At 42.8% G+C, this 20,182-nt stretch overlaps 1 protein-coding gene across 6 annotated transcripts in view; it reads right to left on the bottom strand.

Annotated features, from left to right (window-relative positions):
- UACA (uveal autoantigen with coiled-coil domains and ankyrin repeats) overlaps positions 1 to 20,182 on the bottom strand; it is a 33,696-nt gene that overhangs the window by 8,789 nt on the left and 4,725 nt on the right. For 2 of the 6 annotated variants that reach the window (XM_026709443.2, XM_087941779.1), the window contains exons 2-13: positions 12,331 to 12,464; positions 10,271 to 10,359; positions 9,792 to 9,856; positions 9,163 to 9,220; positions 8,766 to 8,836; positions 7,237 to 7,343; positions 4,973 to 5,154; positions 3,496 to 3,536; positions 3,136 to 3,225; positions 2,196 to 2,303; positions 1,209 to 1,241; positions 790 to 888 (exon numbers count right to left, since the gene is read on the bottom strand). In XM_026709443.2, coding sequence (XP_026565228.1) covers positions 790 to 888; positions 1,209 to 1,241; positions 2,196 to 2,303; positions 3,136 to 3,225; positions 3,496 to 3,536; positions 4,973 to 5,154; positions 7,237 to 7,343; positions 8,766 to 8,836; positions 9,163 to 9,220; positions 9,792 to 9,856; positions 10,271 to 10,359; positions 12,331 to 12,464 — 1,077 coding nt within the window. Of the gene's footprint in view, positions 1 to 789; positions 889 to 1,208; positions 1,242 to 2,195; positions 2,304 to 3,135; positions 3,226 to 3,495; positions 3,537 to 4,972; positions 5,155 to 7,236; positions 7,344 to 8,765; positions 8,837 to 9,162; positions 9,221 to 9,791; positions 9,857 to 10,270; positions 10,360 to 12,330; positions 12,465 to 15,905; positions 16,292 to 20,182 lie in introns of those variants that run through there. The other 4 variants (XM_026709444.2, XM_087941780.1, XM_026709446.2 and 1 more) reach the window with 3 other exon arrangements.

The following is a 20,182-nucleotide window of genomic DNA, read 5'->3' as shown; positions in this document are numbered from 1 at the left end:
ACCAATGATAAAATTCAAGGTCTTGTAGAATGTATGGAAGTTTCATTCTTATCAACAAAATATATACAAGAGATAGTAGCACACAACCGAGCTCTCTCACTAAACGAAGAGAAGTGACAGTTTCAACCTATTCTGCGTTGGTCAGACCACAGCCAGATTATTATGCCCAGTTCTGGCCCTGCATTTGGGGATGGCTGTTCACAAACTGGAGATCGCCTGGAGGACAGTGGTCAAGAGGCTCAGAGTGGGCAACCGTGGAAACCATCGGCTGCTCTTAGCCTGGACAGAGGAGTCTGTAGAAAGAAAAGGCCGTTTCTATCTGAAGGGCTGTCATACAGGCAACTGGGCAGAATTGATCCAGAAGACGGGCAAGAAACGATGGTTTAAAATACAAGAAGTAGGTTTATCAGGGGGAAAAAAAATCTGTATTGGCAACAGCCATTCCGCCATGAAACAGAATGCTTTGGTGGGCGGGGGACGGATGGACGGGGTGGGGGGAACGACTCTTTTTTTACTGCAAGTACTGAAACAAAGGTCATCTGTTGAGGATGCTGTAATTGTGGACCCTGCAGAGGATCAGATTAGATGATCTCCTGGATTCCTTCTACCCCTTACGTTCTGTGATTCTCACCCAATTGTTTCTTCTCTGTCTCCTCCTCTCTCTGTCTATATCTCCCTCCCCCCCTTCACACACACACACACACACACACACACACACACACACACGTTTTCTGGTTCTGCAAAGGACCGCTAGAACTGAAATATGCCTTCCAAAGGAAGGGACATTACCTCATGGAAACGGAGTTTTGACTTCAGAGCTTCAAGCATTCGCAGACTCTCTTCTTGTTGCTGTTCCTTTGTGGCCAGAAGCCTCCTAAGCTCATCTTTCTAGAAGAGAGCAACAGTCACTGCTATGGGAGCCAGAAATGTCTGATTCTCTTTCTGGGATAATATACTTTATAGATTTGATTTACACAAATATCCCACAGTATATCACAATCAAGCAGGCTAAAGTTACTTGAGACTTAACATATGCTGCCATTACATAAATCCTGTACATTAGCACAATTAACCCAAAATGTTTTTAAAACACCCATTGCCATTAATTTATGATTTTAGATCTATTTGGTAATTATCCAAGGAGATGGAAAAAATGTTTTCGTTTCAAGTTAATGACAATGAACAATAGAAAGAATTTCCTTTTTTACCTCAGTTTCAAGATCATCAGCAACCATTTGCTCCTAAAAACAGAATAGTACACATATTCAGGTATTTGAAATTATTGTTTCTTCCATCATTCATGAATGGGGTGCTATAATTCACCTGGCAAAGAATATTTTTCCTCTGTATTTCATATATTGTCCCAAATTTAGCCAAAAAAATATTCTCTTCACAGACTTTTTCTGCCTTGCATTCATATCCCAACAAAAATAACCACAACAACTAGATTTGTGGACAAAGGACAAATCCTGCCCTTTTCAATTCCAGATCCTGGCCAATTTTCTGACAATGCCAAGAAGCCGCAATTCTGAGACCAAAGCTGCAGAAGGGGAACGCCTCTCCTGATATTACTTTCTTTCCTTCCACATAATAAAGAAAATCTTAATAAATCACATCAATTGACTTAGAAGCCAGTACAGCTTCTTTTTAAAAATACTGTTCTGATACAAGAGGAAGAACAGTCAATCGAAGCCAGAAGGACAAGTATGTGGTAACGACAATATGACTTGATCCCCAAATGCAGATTAGCACTTAAATTTCAAGATCACTCTGTTTAAAATGAAAAACCGGAGAAAATGAATACACCCCCTCACTTTAATTATCACAGGAGAAGCATCCTGCAGAGGGCAGCCAGGTGAACCCCAGAAATGTCTCCTGGCCCCAACTGCTAAATCATCACCCCTCTCCAGAAGGCAAAGCTGCTCCCTGGGCACACCGGCCACTCCGGCCGCTTTATTTTCACTGCTGCCGAAAGTGGTGCCAGATTCCAGCCGGGGGGACTCCCCTTCCAAGGGCAGGCTGGGACTGCCAGAGAACATGCCTGAAGAGAAAAATGCCCCCCCCCCCTTTATTCTAACCATTGTTCAGAAAGGGAGGGTAGGCAAAAAGAAAAAGAGAAGGAAGGAAGGAAAATGATAAAATACCAGTAATCTCAATTAAGTCTTCAGCGTGCAGCACAAACTGGGACTTGTTACCTCATTCAGCTGCAGCTGCAACCCATTTATTCTGTCTAGGAAGATTCGTTGTTCCTGCTGGATTTCCCTCATTCTTCCTTTCAAGTCTTCGTTTTCTCTTTCTAATTCCTGGAGACCAAAAAATAATCTTAATCAAAGTGAGGAGGATGCTCATCAGGCCTTCCAGCTAATCTTAGCACATTTGCTGCCGTTACTTTTTCTCATGATTTTTGATCAAATTTTAATATTGATTAAACATTTAATTTTGAAGGACCCTTGAGGAGGTCTTAAGAGGACTCTCGGGAGTCCTAGGACCACCCTTCAAGAACCTAGATTAACTCTAATGTAGTTATAAAAAATACATGTGAGACCATGATTTCCAGTGGACATCATGTGTTTTCACTCATCAGTTGCCAGTTGCTAACCAAATTCTTGTTCCCACTCTCTGAAGACCAACCTTCAGTGATAAAGAAGGATATGGGGTACATCTAAGCAACTGTGAATTTGCTCTAAAGAGCTTCGTTTGTTCAAGGACCTTCAGCTGGACTAAGGACCAATGACTGTGCCATAAAGGAATTGTGCCAATGGTATTCCTAAAATGGTGTCCTGGCAGCAGGTGCTATTCCATCACCACCACCACACCCCATGGGGTAGCCTCAGCCAGGCTGCCTAATGAGTTCCTGCTTATATGTACTTGGCCTGCCATGGCCCCGAAGAGCACCATGCTCTTTTATATCCATCAATGAGGCATGTGTGCAAGTTTGACATGTTGGCAAAGACATTATTATCTTTCTCTTTTGGTGGTTCGTTTGTATGTGTTCCTTTGGCAAGACTGTGCAAAACTCCCGCCAAGGCTAGCAACTGTCTAATGTTTGCACCAGGCACTGCAGGACTCTGAGAACTAGTGTAGGAACAAATGAGCGTGTCATATTCTTTTCAGAGTCAAAGGCACTTCCTTCACCTGTACATTCTGGTGCTCCTTCAGGAATGGTTTATTGCTCACTTCATCCAAGATACTAGGTTGAGTCCATTTGGGTAGCATGCTGGGCACCTGGAAAGATTGTTGAAGACCATCTTCAGTAAGAAAATATTTCAGAAATAGTAATTATCTGCAGAGGTTCCCTCATTCCTTACATTCACATTAAGCAACTGCAGACTGGACAGAGGTGGTAAGTTTGACCACAGATACTGATGAAGAGAGCTGATCACATTGAGAAAGGCCACAATCACTGTTGATGCCAACAATATAATATCTTCCCCAGAAGGCAGATCTTTCTCCAAACTGCCTTCAAAATTAGAGACTTACACCTAGAATCCTTACCTTCAATAGTTGCTGCCCTTTCTTCATTACTTCATAACCTGCTAAAAAACAAAGCTTCTGTTTAGATATTCTGTCCAAGCTCAGGGGGAATGTGAAAAACAAAAAAACTTATTCTTTAGAAGCTACTAGTCTGCATCTTCATTAATACTTTATATCCAACAATACAGAATATGAATTTCAAAGATGATTTAGAATAGCCGCCTCAAGCTGAAAGCCTTTGGGATTCAATGCGTTACACACCCACTAGTAATATGAGCTGGATATGTTGAGAGTAAAGCCTGAAGGGAAATTGATAAAACTCTAACAGCACCTGGCAAACAAGAAAAGAACATATGCTGGTTTATTTAAAGGGCTTATACGCCCCTCACATCAACAAGGCCTCTGAGGCTCAGGAGGAACTGGAGAAATACTAGACATAAAACAATGTGCAAATGAAAAAGAAGTTAATTAGTAGTTCATCTCAAAAATATCAGTACAGTCTGGCTTGCAAAGAGTCCAAGAAGACAACATTCTGCCTTGAGGAACTCACTAATCAAAGACAAGTGGAATCTTCTATTACATTTTTCAAGATTCTGTACCTAACGTCTCATCTTTGCATTAAAGCATATTATTTAATTCCTGCTTCCTTGAAGGTGCCCAGGGAGCAGCTTACAAATCCCATTTTCATAAATAAAGCACCAGCTTCCTTGCTTGCTTATATTTGTGTAGCTGCCCATCTTAAAGTGTGGGCGGCTCAGAGCAACAATAGAGCCATAAAACAAAATCATTAAGCAAATAATTACAAAATTTCACGGCAGAAAGAAAGAAAATAGCTCTGTCAGCCATCCAACTAACAGACCCAATAAAAGCAGGCATTTTCAGGAATTTTAAAATCCCAAAAGCAAAATATTATTGAGTACATCATTTCAGCATTGAAGAAAGCAAAGCCAACTCTAAATTTTCCCACACAACCCTGCATAGTTAAAAATGAGTTTCATGCCCTCCTCCCCATGGAGCAGGTCACCCTGTCCAGTTAGGAATCAGCTTTTTGTTTTGATAACAGTCCACGTCTTGACAACACCTGCAGAAGTGTCCTTGGCTCTCACGGTTGAAGATTGTAGCCTCCACATTACCTCTCACCCTTCCCTCCCCCCAATCTTTAGCAAATTGAGTACTAGTCACAGGAAGCTTCAGTGTTTTACAATCTTGACCAGCTCTATATCAATTAACCCCCCAAATTACAAGCGTCACCAGGTTTCCATCACTTAGACTTCTGGAAAAAAAACAAAACAGTTCTGGTGGCTTTGGGGGTCTTAGGGCAAGGGCACTTCCAGAGGAGGAGGGCAACAACTAAACAAAAACCCAACCCTCCGAGCCTCTGGCAATGAACCAAAGGGGGAACCAGATCTTCCACCAGATGGGCAGAAGCCACCAGGAGATGGCAGTGTCACGAGCGAAGAAGAAATTTCCCCCGCAAATATAAAAAAAGCTGATGTACCTTTTCTGGACTCTTCAAAGGCAGCCTTGATCAGAGACAGGATTTCAGTACTGTCCCCGATTCGTGCGTAATAAAAACAGTCATGGCCTAGCGCATCAACCAAAGTAACATCAGCTCCGTTTTTGAGCAAAACCTCTACGGCATCCTTACAGCCGTATTCACAGCCCAACATCAGGGCGGTCCTGCAGGAGAAAGAAGAAAGCATGCAGATGCAGTACCTGCCGGCTGCCATGTCCCTGAATTGTGAACATGGGACCACGAGGTTGCTGTGATCGTCCTAAGAGTGAAGAAGATCACCTGAAAGCCACTTTTTTTCGGTGCCAGTGTGGCTTTGAGCGGTCACTAAACAATTCTCGTTTAGGGGAGGACCACCCCTATTCTAGTGCCAGCCGCTTGATTATTTCTGCTTGATCCCTCTTGCCAGTGGAAATAGATTTGTGCTTTTATGCGAGCGATGTACAGTCAATGAACGGATCCTCAGGAAAGGCTGGAAACTTGTCGTCTTGACAAGCACATCCACAAAATGCCCCACCAGGATTTCGCAAGGAAATCGGCCTAAATGCACAGCTCCCGTCACACTAAACAGCCTGGCCAGGGTGCCTTTTCCAGATGTGCCTGGAGTTCTGTCATTTCTTCAGCCATTCCTGTTACCAAAGGGGCCAAGAAGGAATGAGCACGGGCCTTGCATGGCTGTGATACAATTCCAGCTGTTTTTTTTATGCCGGACAGAGACAGGTTTTCATGTTGTAACTACTAACCTTTCATAAATTACAGTATTACCTCACGAAACTTTATGCGCATTTAGGAGGAAGAAATGCGCAATGTACAAAGTTCAAGCTGTCACTTTAGCCCCAGTTTATTTTATGGAGTACCATGAAAAGTGATGCTCTATGAAAGAAAATTTCAGTAGTATAGTGGGGGTTGGGAGAGTTCTCCGGTGCCGCTGCTGCCTCCCCTCCCGTCCCCACTTCGGGAGCCGGAGGAGCCTGAAAGGGTTACCACGAAGGGAAAGCCAGCGGCCACGGTGGGAGTTGGGAGCTCAGCCTGGTCGACCAAAATCCAAAGGCTCCCCGCGCGCATCATTGACGTATTTATTTACTTACTAAGAAACTCTCTATGTGGCCACCCAACCCTCTCCCAGTTAAGCGGCCTACAGAAACACCGAAATCTGCAGAAATGTAAATGCCGTTCAAATACAAGAGACCCTCACAAACTCAACCAACTTGCCTGAGGCGGGGCCTCCTTCGCCAACTGACCACACCCCTCCCTCCTTCCCTGATTGGCCTCCGAGATCAGGTGACTGTCCAGAAGGATGCAGAGGGCGGGCTTTTCATACAGTTATTTTTTAATTATATTAAGCACCTAGTTATTTACTTGTATCATTCATATGGCTTCCCAACTCAGACAATGAGACTCTAGGTAGTGTACAAAAATTGAAAAAATCCAAACCATCAAATATAAAAAGAAACAACAGGTATCCTTAGAACCCACTAAAACCATCAGGGATTACAGCAGAAATCAATTGTGACTGCTCAAATTGGGGCCGGGGAACAAGCCAGATCTTGACCGCCTGCTAATGGCCTGGAGGGCTGATCAAGGCGGAAGCTGGGCCCTGTCAGGTGGTCTTGATTCATGGCAGGAGTGTGTGGGACTGTCCAGTCAGATATGTTGTTCAGATATGCTTCTGGCCAGGTGATCCCACAAATGCCCTAGTCACCCGCTATACAGGGTGTAACTAACACCTTGGACTGTTCTCAGAAGCCCACTGAAAGCCAGTGCAAGTCACAGAATACAGGTGCCACGTGGCTATTACAAAAGATGCCCCAAACTACCCACCTCAATGCACTTTGAACGAATTGTAGCTTCCAGATAGTCTTCAAGGGCAGTCCATGAATACAGTGTTGAATAGCCCACGAGGAGGTGAATGAGACATTAGCAGCTGAGAAGAGGGCCCCCACCCCAGGAACAGGCAGAAGTGGCACATATGATGGCATACACAAAGACCCCTCTGGCCACAGCTGCCAGCTGCTCTTCAAACAGGAGCTGGGAATCCAGGAGAACCTCCAAACTGGGCACCAAATTCAAGGCAGGCAAGGCGAGATCCGAGTCAAGGATGAAATATTTCTAGTTACAGAATCCATGGGGCCCAAAACTCACAATTTCTTGGTCTCAGTAGGGTTTTACTACAGAGAAACTAACTCTTAACGTCTTCCAGAAGCATGTAGATAGATTACCTATAGATGACTTGCAGGAAGGTATCTTACCGATTTTGCTTATCTCTTGCATTAACTTCAGCACCTCTGTCTAGCAGAAACTGGCATATAGTTGGACGGCACATCTGAGTGGCCAGCACCAATGGTGTCCTTCCATCCTGGCAAAAGAACAAGACACTTGGACTTCTGGGGAAGAAATGGCAGGCGGAATCATGAAAGAGGGAGCTGATGCCTGGGGGAGAATGAAGTACTGGCAAGTGCGTCTGCTCTTCGATCATTCCTCCCCAGACAAGGAGTGGACTTGAGATCACCCACCAAGCTCCAGAAAGCTCACAGCCCTCTCCAGCGCCTTTAGAGCTCCAGGAAAAAAGCGACAGCCATCTTACTCAAAGCACAATTAGTGTCCTTGAAGCGTCACAAAATACACATCATATAAGGCCTCCTTCAGAAATTGTTTGTTAACTGCTTTTCAGCTATGGGGAGTCTTTGCATTGACAGGTTTTATAGTGATGATTTTCCTTCAATCCTTAATTTAAAAAGTTTTAACTACAAATTTAAGAACTTTTTTTTAAAGACTTTTTGGAACAAACAGCAAAAGCCAGGCTTTGATTTTACAAAGTTGCAAATGGATGTAGGGTCCAGGTAAATTTGAAATATGATTTTGAAATTCATTGTAAAGAATCCTTCCCATGGGAAAATGGTTTTGTTTTGAAAAATGTATAAAAGAAATGTATATCTCATTTCTTTAAAAAGGAGATATACACGTAACAAATAAAGTGATCTAAAATTTTCTTATATTGGATTTACAAAATAGGCTTGTTAACATTTTGAAGAATTTTGTGAGCAGGAACAAAGAAACAATTAAAAGAAATCAAGTTTCACAACATTATTTGAAGGGACTAAAGATTAAAACTGCTAGAGGTAAAAGGAAGGAATATAAGTTGGCTTATTTGATCAAGGTTAAATATGTAAGTTTTTACCTCTAGTAATCCTTAATGGATTTTTGCTGACATCAGGAGTGAAATGAGGTTTTATGGATTTGTTTAGACAAAAGATGGAATAGAGGAAGAAAAGATCATTTGCTGTATTTAAGTTACTACAATTATACTTGTGATAAGGCAGAAGTCTCTTTTTCATTTACTTCATTCCTTTATTATATTCTTATTTCTTTCTGTTCTATTTTTTCTTTTCTGTAAATCCTATTTTTTCTTATTCTTGTTTTTCCCCGCTTGTATTTGGTATCTTGATACTCAACTGCTTTGAAACTCATCAAATTTGGTACTTGATGCATGTTGATATGAAAATTTTGTCCTGGCACTCATCGTTCGTTTGGTACTCGATGCACAAGCTAGAACTTGCTAGTGTCTGCGGCCTTGTGTGACTCACTACATTATATTCCTTATAGGAAAAAAATGTTTGGTACTCATCATTTTTGGTACTCATTACACCTCCCAGAACCAAATAATGATGAGTACCAAGGTACCCCTGTAATGGTACCGCTTAATAACGTTTTATTAAAAAAGAAAGAAAAAGCACCAAGAACTTGGCCCATCCTGAACGAAGATTCTGAAAGAACTTACAGCATCTCTGGCATTCACCGCGGCTCCATGGTCACATAGCAACTGGATGCTGGATGTACAATCCGACATTGCTTTGGGAAGCAAAACGATAGATGTTACTGGTGGAAACTTTAAGATTTAACTATTGGCAGATTATTCATTGGCTGCAGGATCTATGGAACAAGTATCTGGACTGTTTTTAATAATACTAATATCTAATAGCCAATTTCTCAATCAGAATGCATCAGTTTCAAAGTACTGAGGTAATAAAAAAAATTCCTTAAACAATTAACATCCATCTTTTGGTGAAACACTAGCAGCATCTGCACTAATCATTGACTTTTCCATGTTGTTTATAGCTCTGCTAGTTTGCTCATTCCATTAGGAATCCTGGTTGCCCACACGGCCTGTCCCTTACCCGCATCATGAAGAGCAGTCCGTCCTTGCAGATCCACATTTTCCGTTGAGCAGTTGTACTGTAGAAGAAACAAGCGTACCTTATTACCATTGTGTTGAGATTTAATACCTTCAATATTTACCATTACATTTTCATAATAACAGAACCTAAACATGGCAACACTTCAAGCGGTACTTCAAGTACATGTTCATTCAAAAATGTTACACGCATGGATCAGGAACACTCATTTAAAAAGCAGACTTATTATGCCACATCCTACCTACTCTAATAATGCCTACAGGAACATTAGCAAACGAAGCCTTCTGTAAAATCAGTCCACAAGCTCCACATGGTCTCTTGATCTACAGGGCTTCCTTTCTAAGCATTTCTCCCCCTCACTCATGGATAGATTTGCTACACACAAAACCTGCATTAACCTCCACTGACCTTCTCAAAGAGAATCTTGCAGATGCACAGAAAGTGCCCCTACTATGCAGAGTTAATCGGCTTTTTTGAAACCCCACTGGACATTTGATAACTACTATATATAGCTAATCAAGATCCTGAATTTTCCTCATGCAAAGAAACAAAATTCCCTATCATGCTTTCTTTTCTACATAACATTTAACAATTTGTCAACTATTTAATACCTGCAGCAGTTTTTGCAGACAAAGTGCATGTCCATATTTTGCTGCTAAATGTAGAGCAGTCCTTCCTGAAGAGAAGAATTAACAAGGACATTTTAAACATAGCCAGAATATATATGCCATATACACAAGCAAAGAAATGCCTATCCCCTCTCCTCAAACGCCCAGAGATTTATACATACAAAGATAACCCTGTGTAGCTTGCAATTGGTAAATTATATGGCTCAAGGAAAAGAAAGAAAACTGGGTTTTTTTTCTCAATTTAAATTGATTTATAGTGCAGAATAAATAGTTCTACACCTCTCTCTCTCTCTCTCTCTTTTTTTGTCAATAAGATACTACAGTTCAAATCACAGGCCACAAAACAAGCACCATGGAACCCAACAGGCTTATAGGGCCAGATACACAATACATTAGTTGGGCTTTCAAAGCTGTTTAAGTAACAACATGTAATTGTTCTATTTTAAACAAGGAAGTCATACCTGCTATATCAGTGGCGATAATGTCAACCCCATGAAGAAGAAGAGCATTCAGACAATCGAGGTTACCCTTTGAGGCTACAACATGGAATCTGAGTGAAACGGAAGGTTAAAAAAAGTAATGTCTTGAACACCTGCACAAGTTTATTCTGTAGAAGTAACGTAAATTCTACTGAGTGTCCAAGAGAATTTTCTCCCAGTTCTAGAGCTGAAATTCGTCCAACATGTGAGTTGGAAGAGAGAAACATTTTAGAACAGGGGTATCAAACTCGATTTCATTGAGGGCCACATCAGGCTTGTGTTTGACCTCAGAGGGATGGGGCGTGAGGGCGTGGCCAGCTTGACATCACTCATGCCTGTGGTGGCCCGAGCACTTTCCCAGTGAAAACCAGCTCCCAAGCTCTGTTTTCTGCTGCGACAGCCTCCTGCAACCCTCTGCTAGCAAAAATGGAGGCCAGGGGGGCTGTGAGCTCCTATTTTCTCTGGCAGAGGCACAACAGGACAGTCCTTTGCTGTTTCCAGGGCGGCCCTGCGGGCAGATCTAAGCATCCTATGGGCTGGATTCTGCCCCCAAGCCTTGAGTTGGACAACCCTGTTTTAGAAAAAAAAAATATCCAAATAAACAGCCTTCTAATGGCCCCTGGACTTTAGAATATGAGCTTCCTCAGCTCCAGCTAAAGTAAAACTAAATCCTGCACTTTATATAACCCACTAATATGTGCCACCACATGCTTGTAAAGCTCATGGTCGTGCTAGGATTGACTGACCGACCCCAACAGATGACGGAGGGGCAGGTCTCTGAAGGGCGCAGTGCCAACCAAGAGGTGGCCCTGTGAGACCCCGCCCTGTTTACCGCAGGGGGCAAAAGATGCACCAGAATCCTCTCGCAGACCTAGAGTCTCCCCAGAGCAGTGTGGCCACATGTTACTTCCTTTACTACCATGTTTAGTTCTGAGTAGCTGCCACAGCCCTTGAGCCCCCCCAAGGCCTGATATGGTCAAGACAGGCTGTCCTCAAATCTAGGCTCACTAGAGGCTCACAAAGGGTTCAAGAAAGCTTCTGCAGGACATTCCAAGCAATCATCCTTCTCATCCTTTTCAACCTCAGAGAGAAAGCCATTCTGCAGAGTCATTTACAGCTGATATTCTTCGGGTGTTAGAAGATTTGGAAGTTACCAACATCTTTCCTTTTCTTAATGGGAATCTCAGGGGAGGCCCTGCAGGGCCGGCCGGCACAGGTCGCCCAGGATCCTGGGAGGGGAGAAATCTGGAGGGACTGGCAAACCTCCTGCTGTGACTTTGGCTGTGGAGAGTCAGCAGGGAAGGTTGCCGGGGGGGGGTTACTGGGGCTCCCCGGGACGTTGTAATCATGAGCTGGGCACCCGGATCAGGAATGAGCGTCTGCAGGGGTGCTGCAAGGGCCAGAATCTCACACCTGGTCATGCATTCAGATTTTCAGCTCTGCCATCATTGAACAAATGGACATAAACTGAGGACTACCTGTGTATCATTTCACTAATTTTCTCCTTGATTACAATCTGAAATTCTTTTCATCCACAATATCATGACAGGTATCCCTCACTGCACAACTATATATCTCAGGGTTTTTTTTTCAGAAAAGTTTTCATATTGTGAAATAGGAGTTCGGCTTTAATTAAAAAAAAAAACATTTGAATTTCCAGATGTTGCTTAAAGAGAAAGTCTTATAGAATGTTTGCAAAAGTGGTTCCCTCCCATGCTTCTCTAAATATTTTTAAATTTCAGAATTTCAAATAAAGCTGGTTATTCCAAAACACAATATGAGTTATAAATATGAAATTCCCTTCCCAGCATAAAAGCCTCAACAACTTTCTATTTATTTAAGAATTTTTCTACGGCATTATTTTTTAAGGGTTAAGGAGGTTTCCTAAGAAATAAACACTAAATCAAGTTTATATTAAGGACTATTAGGAATAACATCCCTCTGGAAAATCTAGTTCAGATGAAGAGCTGCCCATGCAGGTTTCTCCCAAAACTGCCAATGGTTGGGGGGATAGTTCCAATCAAACTTATCCTTCTACTTACGCAGATCTCCCTTCTAGATCCAGTTTTGTGGGGTTCACTCCTTTTTTAGCAAGGACAGACAAGATCTTCTCCACATCACCCCTTTCAGCTGCTTTCATCAAACGATCATCATATTTGTTCCAATCTGCAGTCAACTGTTTGAAAAATGCAAAAAAATATATAATAAGCATCAGTATTGGAGAATCTAGCAGGAATTCCAAAAAATATTTTTATTTTGTATTTGTATTTTGTATAAAAATGGATGAGCTAAAAGAATTGTTGCTGCTCTGACACACTGTAAATGGAGAAACCACTTCAAAAGTCAGATTGTAAGCACTTTTACAGGCAAACTCCCTGGAGGAAGCCTTACTCTGGCCTAAGAATATAAGGAATAACTCTACTCAATTACATTTTAGCAGCCACTTTAAACTGATTATTTTAGTATTATTTATTTTAGTACTATTTAGTATTATTTTTAGTATAGCTTCTTCTCCTCAAGCAAAATAGGCCAAAAAAAAAAAAAGAGATTTAACTGACTCTCAAAAGTCAAAAAATGTAAAAAGTCTTTCAGAGGGATGCAGCACTCTTGAAATTGCTAAGATATTGGTGTGTGATCTCAGAACCATCAAATCTTTGGTTGCAAATAGTCATCAGGGCTGCAAGAAATGCGTAGAGAGAAAAAAGACACACATTAACTGCCAAAGATTCAGGAAGAATCAAACGTGAGGCTACTGGGAACTCACTACCCTCCAGTGGTGTCGTATTCCAGAACGGCAACCTACCTGGAGGGCCCAGAAGTGCCAGGTGTTCAGTGCTCAGAGTCATGGCCAAGGCAGGGAAGGCTGAAACCCGGCCACCACTGAACAAGACACAAAAGTTGAAACGGCAAGGCTGGGCCTAGAAATACCTGAAGACAGATTGTTCAAAGGTTTCATGGACTGAAGAGATGAGAATGATCCTTGACGGACCAGGCGGAAGGTGGAGGTGGGGTACTGGTATGGGCTGGTATCATTAGAGGTGACCTAGTTGGACTTTTTCCAGTTGAAGGTGGACTCAAAATCAACTCTCAAACCTGCTGCCACTTTTAGAAGACACCTTCTTCATGCAGTGGTACCGGAAATGTCTGCATCTTTCAAGAAGCCCATGCAGGACAAGGCTCCATTGCACGCACCAACCTACTCCACTGCGTGGCTGGCCAGTAAAGGCCTTAACGATGTCGGAATGATGACAGGGCCCCCTTCCTCACCTGACTCACCCCAACGGGGAACTTGTGGGCCCTTCTGAAAGGGGGGATTTACGGAGAAGGCAAAGAGTCCACCTCTCTCAACGGTGTCTGGGAGGCTGTGGTTCCTGCTGCACAAAAAGTTGATCGTCAACAGATCAACAAACCATCGGACTCCCATCAGTGGGAGGTTATGACTGTCACTGAAAAGAAGGGCGGCTATATTGCTCACTGATGATCAGAAGTGTTCATTGGTGCATTCTGAATTGTTTGCTTATTATTCTCACTTTAACAGATGAAAACAAACAAGATGGGGAAATTTTCATATTTCCTTGAGTTGCATAGTTGCCCAATATGTGCATATTCTCCTAAGAAAGCCAAAACCTCACTTTTACTTTCTTAAGTGTTCAGGTTTGAGGTTTATTAGCATTTTGGATTGGCCGAGAGGACTGAAGTTGTTCAATACTGAAATTAATCCTCCAAGATGCAACTTGCCTAATAATTGTGCACAGGCTGTATTATTTGGTTTTCAATCAGTCTTTTCCCCCCCCCCCCTCAAAATCTCCTCATCCTCCCCAGCTCTGATCGTTACCACAGACTGAAAAAACAGTATCTGGGTGTGATCCCACAGCTTCCCACATGAGAGCAACAGCATCTGAACCACAATTCAAGCAAATATTTTTCTCCTGTTCTCCCGACTCCTTGAAGATTAAACTTCAAGGAAAAAAATAACCAGAGAATCTAGAGAGTATCGGTCTCGTCTAGTAGATGAGATAGAAACAAAAGGCATAAGCGCCATCGACTCCATTCATACTGCACACAATGTGCTTGTTTTCTTCAGCCAATCCTGCGGAAAGCATTGCATAAAAAGAAAAGCCGGAGAGGACAGGAGCTACCAGAGCAGGCGACTTTTTTGAAGCAAGTGCGTTCACATCCATGCATCAAGGAAGAAGTATTGTCCAATTTGCATTGCAAGCCACCATTTACAAACCACTCTTCTAATTTCGCTCGTTTCCTCGTCCACAACAGAGCTTCCCTTGTGGAAGGAGAACCTCAGAGGGCAGTTAAAATGAGAAGTACACAATTATAGTTGCATCTTTCCCATCTCCACAATCCAATTTGAAGATGAACACCCGCAGTTGTTGTCTACATGGCTTCAACAAAACAGAGGGAGGCCGCCATCTGTCTGTATGCCAAGTCCCTTTAGACTCAGGCAAGAGCCCCCTCAACTTCCCCGGTCAAAATCAATGAGCAAAACAGATGCAGACATTTTAACTCATTATCCCACAACTCATGGTGGCCTTTACTGGACTTGGGTGGCCTGGGGTCACTCCCGGCCCTGTTGCTCTCTAAACTTTCTCCTCCTAGCTCTTTTCAGAGCTCTTTCCCGCTTGCCAAACAGACCTACCTCATAACCCCATTCAGATCCATTTGTATCCTTTCCAAGCTAAATCAAATCAAATGAAATCACCCTTTCAAAACCAGGTCAGATACTGCAAGAGCATCACAAACATGAGACTGGAAGTCACAGCACCAAGGAAGTGATGGAAATGCAGCACTGGATGAACCTTCCCAAAATGTCTTGCAGTTTGTCTTCCATTCCTTCCAAACTGCCGCCAGATCCTGAAATCAAAGATTCAAAGAAACCAAGCATCTACAGGAAGAATTCTACTTCCCAATCCACTGCTTATCACAAAATGTGCCCCTTGCTCCAAAATGCCTCATTAGCTTTGAGCATGGGCTAAACATTTGCAGCAAATATACAGCTGAACTGGACCGGGAAATCACTGACACAATCCTTCCAAGTTAGGGGAGTCCCAGCAAGGCAGGGACATTTTGAGTCCAAAAAAGATGTTATTTCAATCACCTCATTTTATCTATATAGTACAGACTGAAACACATATATATATACTGGCTTCTTCCAAAAATGCCTCTTGGAGTTTCAATCCTAGGGAAATAAATGCTTCCTTTAGTAAACTTTACAACAGTTCATAAGTTGCAAAGTTAATGATTCAACTTTTTAAAAAAATTGCCACAAGTGACATTAAAAAAATATTTTGGAGGGTTTGTCACAGTAACAATAACCATTTATAGTTGAAATGCATTTAAAAATTACACATTCTACAAATACCTGTCAATAAATATGTCAATAAATTCAAACTTTTTCTACACTAGATTATGTAAATTTATCTAACATCTTTGATGTAAATGTAGTTGTAATTTAACCAATAACTGAAGAAAATTATAATGATAAACAAAATCTTTACAACTGTGGAAGTCAACCAAAATTAAAAAGGGATCATACGTAGTGGAACAAATTTAAGATTGCACTGCCCAAAATTGCTTGGCTTATTATCACACACATGGTACCTACTCCGTTTTTAAGAGCACATGAAAACCAGCAACTCATCCTAGAGTTCCAAATCCTAGAAGCTGAGAGCAAACAATTCACCCACTACAGAACCAAAACAGCCCGCCTGAGCCCAAGGAGGAGACGCGATGTCATCTGGGCTTTTGCTGCCCTGCTGTAAGCATCCTGGCCATGTTTTCTTAGCTGGGATCCTCAGCCAGGCTCTCTTCATCCCCCGGCTCTTCTTCAGTCCTCATGACTGAAAAGCCTCCCGAACTCTGCCAAGCCCAACCGTCTCCCCAGCATGTCCTGACAACGGCTTGGGCTGCCACTGCCTGGCACTGGGGAAGGAAACCTCCGTGGAGCGCCTGGCTTTGGTTTGCAGCCTTTGGGCAGTGGCACCAACTACTGCTGCGGCAATTCCGACATGGTAAGTATTACCCAGGTCCAAAATATCCTGTAAACAATATGCAGACAGTCTCACACGGGTCCAGAGCTATTTTCTGATTCTCCGGGTACTTGATAGCAGGGCGATAGGAAAAAAATGGCTAATAATACATTCAGTGCATGCTCAACCAGTGAGTAATATGTCAGCTAATAAGAATGCACACGTTGCTGCCGCCGCCACAAGTGGGCGACATCCTCCCGAAACAGGGGAGGCCGTGTCAGTCCGAATCAGCAGCTCTGAACAGGAGCGGCTCCAAGGGGAAGCCCCTGGCTGGCTTTCTAAACCCCAGCCAGATGGCCTGGCACATCGCGGCCTTCAGGCACAGCTAGTCCTTGACTTACAGCCATTCGCTTAGGGACCATTCAAATTACAACAGCACTGAACGACGTGACTTAGGACTGTTGCAGAAGGCCCACCATGGTCAGGGGATCAACCTTCAGCTGCTTGGCACATTTAAGACGGTTGCAGTGTTCCGGGGTCCTGTGATCCCCTTTTGTGACCTACCGTCAAGCAAAGCCAAATCTGGGAAGCCAGATTCACTGAACAACCAGGTTACTAACTTAACTGCAATTCACTTAACAACCGTGGCAAGGAAAGTTGTAAAATGGGTCAAAACTCACTGAACAAGCATCTTACTTAGCAACACACATTTTGGGCTCAATTGTGGTCCTAAGTCAAGGACTACCTGTACAGTAACTTCCACTCCGTGATCAAATGGCATTTCAACAATGTAACACAGGGGTGTCAAAGTCGCATTGTCATGGCGGCGTCACGTGACGTGTCGTGACTTTTCCCTCCTTCGCTAAACCGGGCATTGGCGGCGTGGCCAGTGCTTGCTTGACGCCTCTGGCCTGCAGGCTGAGAGTTTGATCACAGCCCTGATCTAACAGAAGGAACCTACAAGTCTGTTTTGGAAAACCTTCTCAGAAGTTAACTTAGAAAGCCTACCAGGTACATTTGCCTTTTGAAAAATAGAAGTTTTCATTCACGGAAGAAAGGTTCAGCTAAATTCTATTGCTGCTTTTCTATAGGCTTGTTGAAAAGGCTTGTGAAAATACTCCATGTAAAAAAACGCAGGCGCCCTTCTCGCTCTCCTCTCTCTCCTAATGGTGAACATCCACCTAACAGACATGCCAACTAAACTATATGAAATGGCTTGTAATTAGATTATCATGGAATACGTCAATAAGTGCTTTGCTGAAATTAAAATATGAAATGCCCAAAGAATCCCCACAACTTATTTAGGAAACTAGCAGTCAAACAATGAATAAGGTTAATCTGAGATTTGTTACTGGTAAATATTTACTATTGGAATAACTGCATTATTTATAGGATCAAATTGCTTTATCATCTGCTCTAGAGTCTTCCTGGGTGTTTATGTCAGTCTGATTAGTCTCTCCTCTTTTCTGTCTTCAAAAAAAAAAGTTCCTCTTGTCAGATCAGCTGTCATTTGTTCTCTTTTTCAAGGATCTGCAGATAGAGGATATCTGATTGTCCTCTGAGCAGCCAGTGGCAGCTGTATTGAGAGCTGCAGTGGGCTACATCTTGCAAAATAGGTTGTACTATTACTTTTCTTGGAATGAAAATAGTTCTTTCTAGTCAAAATTTAAGGTGCAGATTCTGTGATCTGACTTCTAAGAGCTACTCAATTAACATCACCCCACCCCACCTTTCTTCAACTATGTGGCAGCGATGAATTCCATAGCTGACACCTGGGCTATTTGTTGTATTTATAAAGGCTTGCATAAAAGAATAGAAAAGGTGAGTACCAATTTTGCAGATAACAAAAAGATAGAGTGGATAGAAGGGATGGTAGAAAACAGGACTGGCACAGGATCACCCAGCTAGTTTTGTGTCCCAGGTGGGAATAGAACTCAGTCTCCCAGCTTCTAGCCTGATGTCTTAACAATTACACCAAACTAGTTCTCAAAGGGCCTTACAAGAATCCAAAGATACAAGTAGAAAATGCAATTAAAATCAGTCTCATTATATTGTTCAATTCCCAGTCAAGACTTGGTTTTGCGGTCTCTGTCCTGAATATTAAAAGAGTAGTTCCCAACATACTTCTTTGAGGGATGATTCCACAGTCTGGGAGCCACACAGGAGAGGATCTTCTTCTCCTTGGCGAAAGAAGAGTTTCTGGCAATGGGGTCGTCTTTGGAAGGGCCTCTTCTGCTGGTCCAAGTAAATGGACAGCTTCATGGGAGGCCATGGGGTCACACAGGGCTTTAAAGCTGAAGACCAGCATCTTCAATCAGAGCCAGCAACCTCTGCCAATCTCTCAGCCTAGGTGCTACATGATCCCTGTTTCTTGCACCAATCTGGTCATCACCTTTTGCACCAAATGCAACTCTGGCCACTTTCCAAGCGAGGTCCTGTTGCAGTTGTTGACAGAGCTCTGTGGGAGAGCACCAATCAATGATCAAGGGGATGAGCGTGAGTCCCCCACAGCACCACATTCTGGGTATGTCCCAAGAGGAATGGATGGAATCCCTGCAAAAGTATCTCCCCGCTTCAACTCCCCCAGACAACCTGGAAGGACACCACAGCTGATGGTAGGAAAAGCAGTGAAGAGCTCCAGAACTAAGAGAGCTGCCCGGGGGTGGACTGCAGTGAAGAAGGCATTTCTTAGGAACGAGGGAGCACATTCCAAGGCAAGGTGGAGACGCGACACAGCCTGGAGCTGGAGAGGAGACAGAGGAAGTGTGCTAAGACAGCCACTCCCTAAGAACCTCTCTAGGCTGAGAGCGCAAAGGCTTCCTCTTCTACTGGGCATGAGCAGATCAAAACCGAAGCTTGGTTGTATTGCTTTCACTCTTGGACTGGGCCTTGATATGCCCTCCCATCCTCTACTTTCCAATGCAGATCTTCTTAAAGTTACAAAAGCATCCCTCACACATAAATATTCTCTCCTATGTACAGAAAAGAAGGGATCAAAAGCAACCAACACATACTGACCTGTCGATAGCTTTTTCCATTTGACTCTTTTTTACGTATGTGCTTGCCAATTTCATAACTTTGCCATTGAGAAAAAAACGTTATGAACAAGGAAAGTATCGTTATTTTATACAAAACAAAACTGAAGCCAATTAGAGATGGCGTGAGAGCAGACTGCATTCCCATGAGCCTAAATAGCTTTACATATTTCAGGAAAAGGGAGTCAGAAGTGAGGCAATTCTGTATACCGGAAAAATTACAATTTATTTCCAAAAACGACACTCCCTCCAAACCAGATAACCAGATAACACACCCACTCACTCTGAGGAACAAGAAAAATTAAATCCAGTTGATAGTTACACATCATCACTTGTAATTATATGAAAACCTTTTTGGTTATAAATCAAAATACAAATGGAGACACTCCTTTAAGATGATTACTGGCAAATGGAATTGGAAGCGTGTGTTTTGCCCAAATGAGAAAGTTTTCTGCTAGTCAAAGGCAACTAATCCGGTTTCCGGCCTTGCTTGATAAAACTGAACCTTCTATGCAAACGATCAAAATAAAATGTATTTCCTTGTTTGTTACCTAATTTTTCCCATATAACTTTTATTTCAAATGGGTGTGTGTGTTAAGGTTTACACCCTATTCTAATTATCTTGATTCCTGGTTATTCTCTACTGTTTCTGAAGGTTAGAAGAGATTTTGGGTATCAACTAGTCCAACCCATTGCCCAGCAGAATGGAATAACTCACTGCAGCCAGAACCGTTGCTACCAATTCGCTGCCGCTAAATCGCCACAGGACATCTCCATGCAGCCAACTGGCCGCAGGGACAACTCACCGTGGGCAGCCCGAGGGCTCAGAACCGCTGCTGATGCCACAGCCACGCCAGGCTCAAAGCTGCCCCCGATGC

Source organism: Pseudonaja textilis, chromosome 13 (genome assembly GCF_049901715.1).
Source record: "Pseudonaja textilis isolate UNSWEBS1 chromosome 13, rPseTex1.2, whole genome shotgun sequence".
NCBI classification, from domain to species: Eukaryota; Metazoa; Chordata; class Lepidosauria; order Squamata; family Elapidae; genus Pseudonaja; species Pseudonaja textilis.
This window is presented reverse-complemented; position numbering and strand designations above follow the sequence as displayed.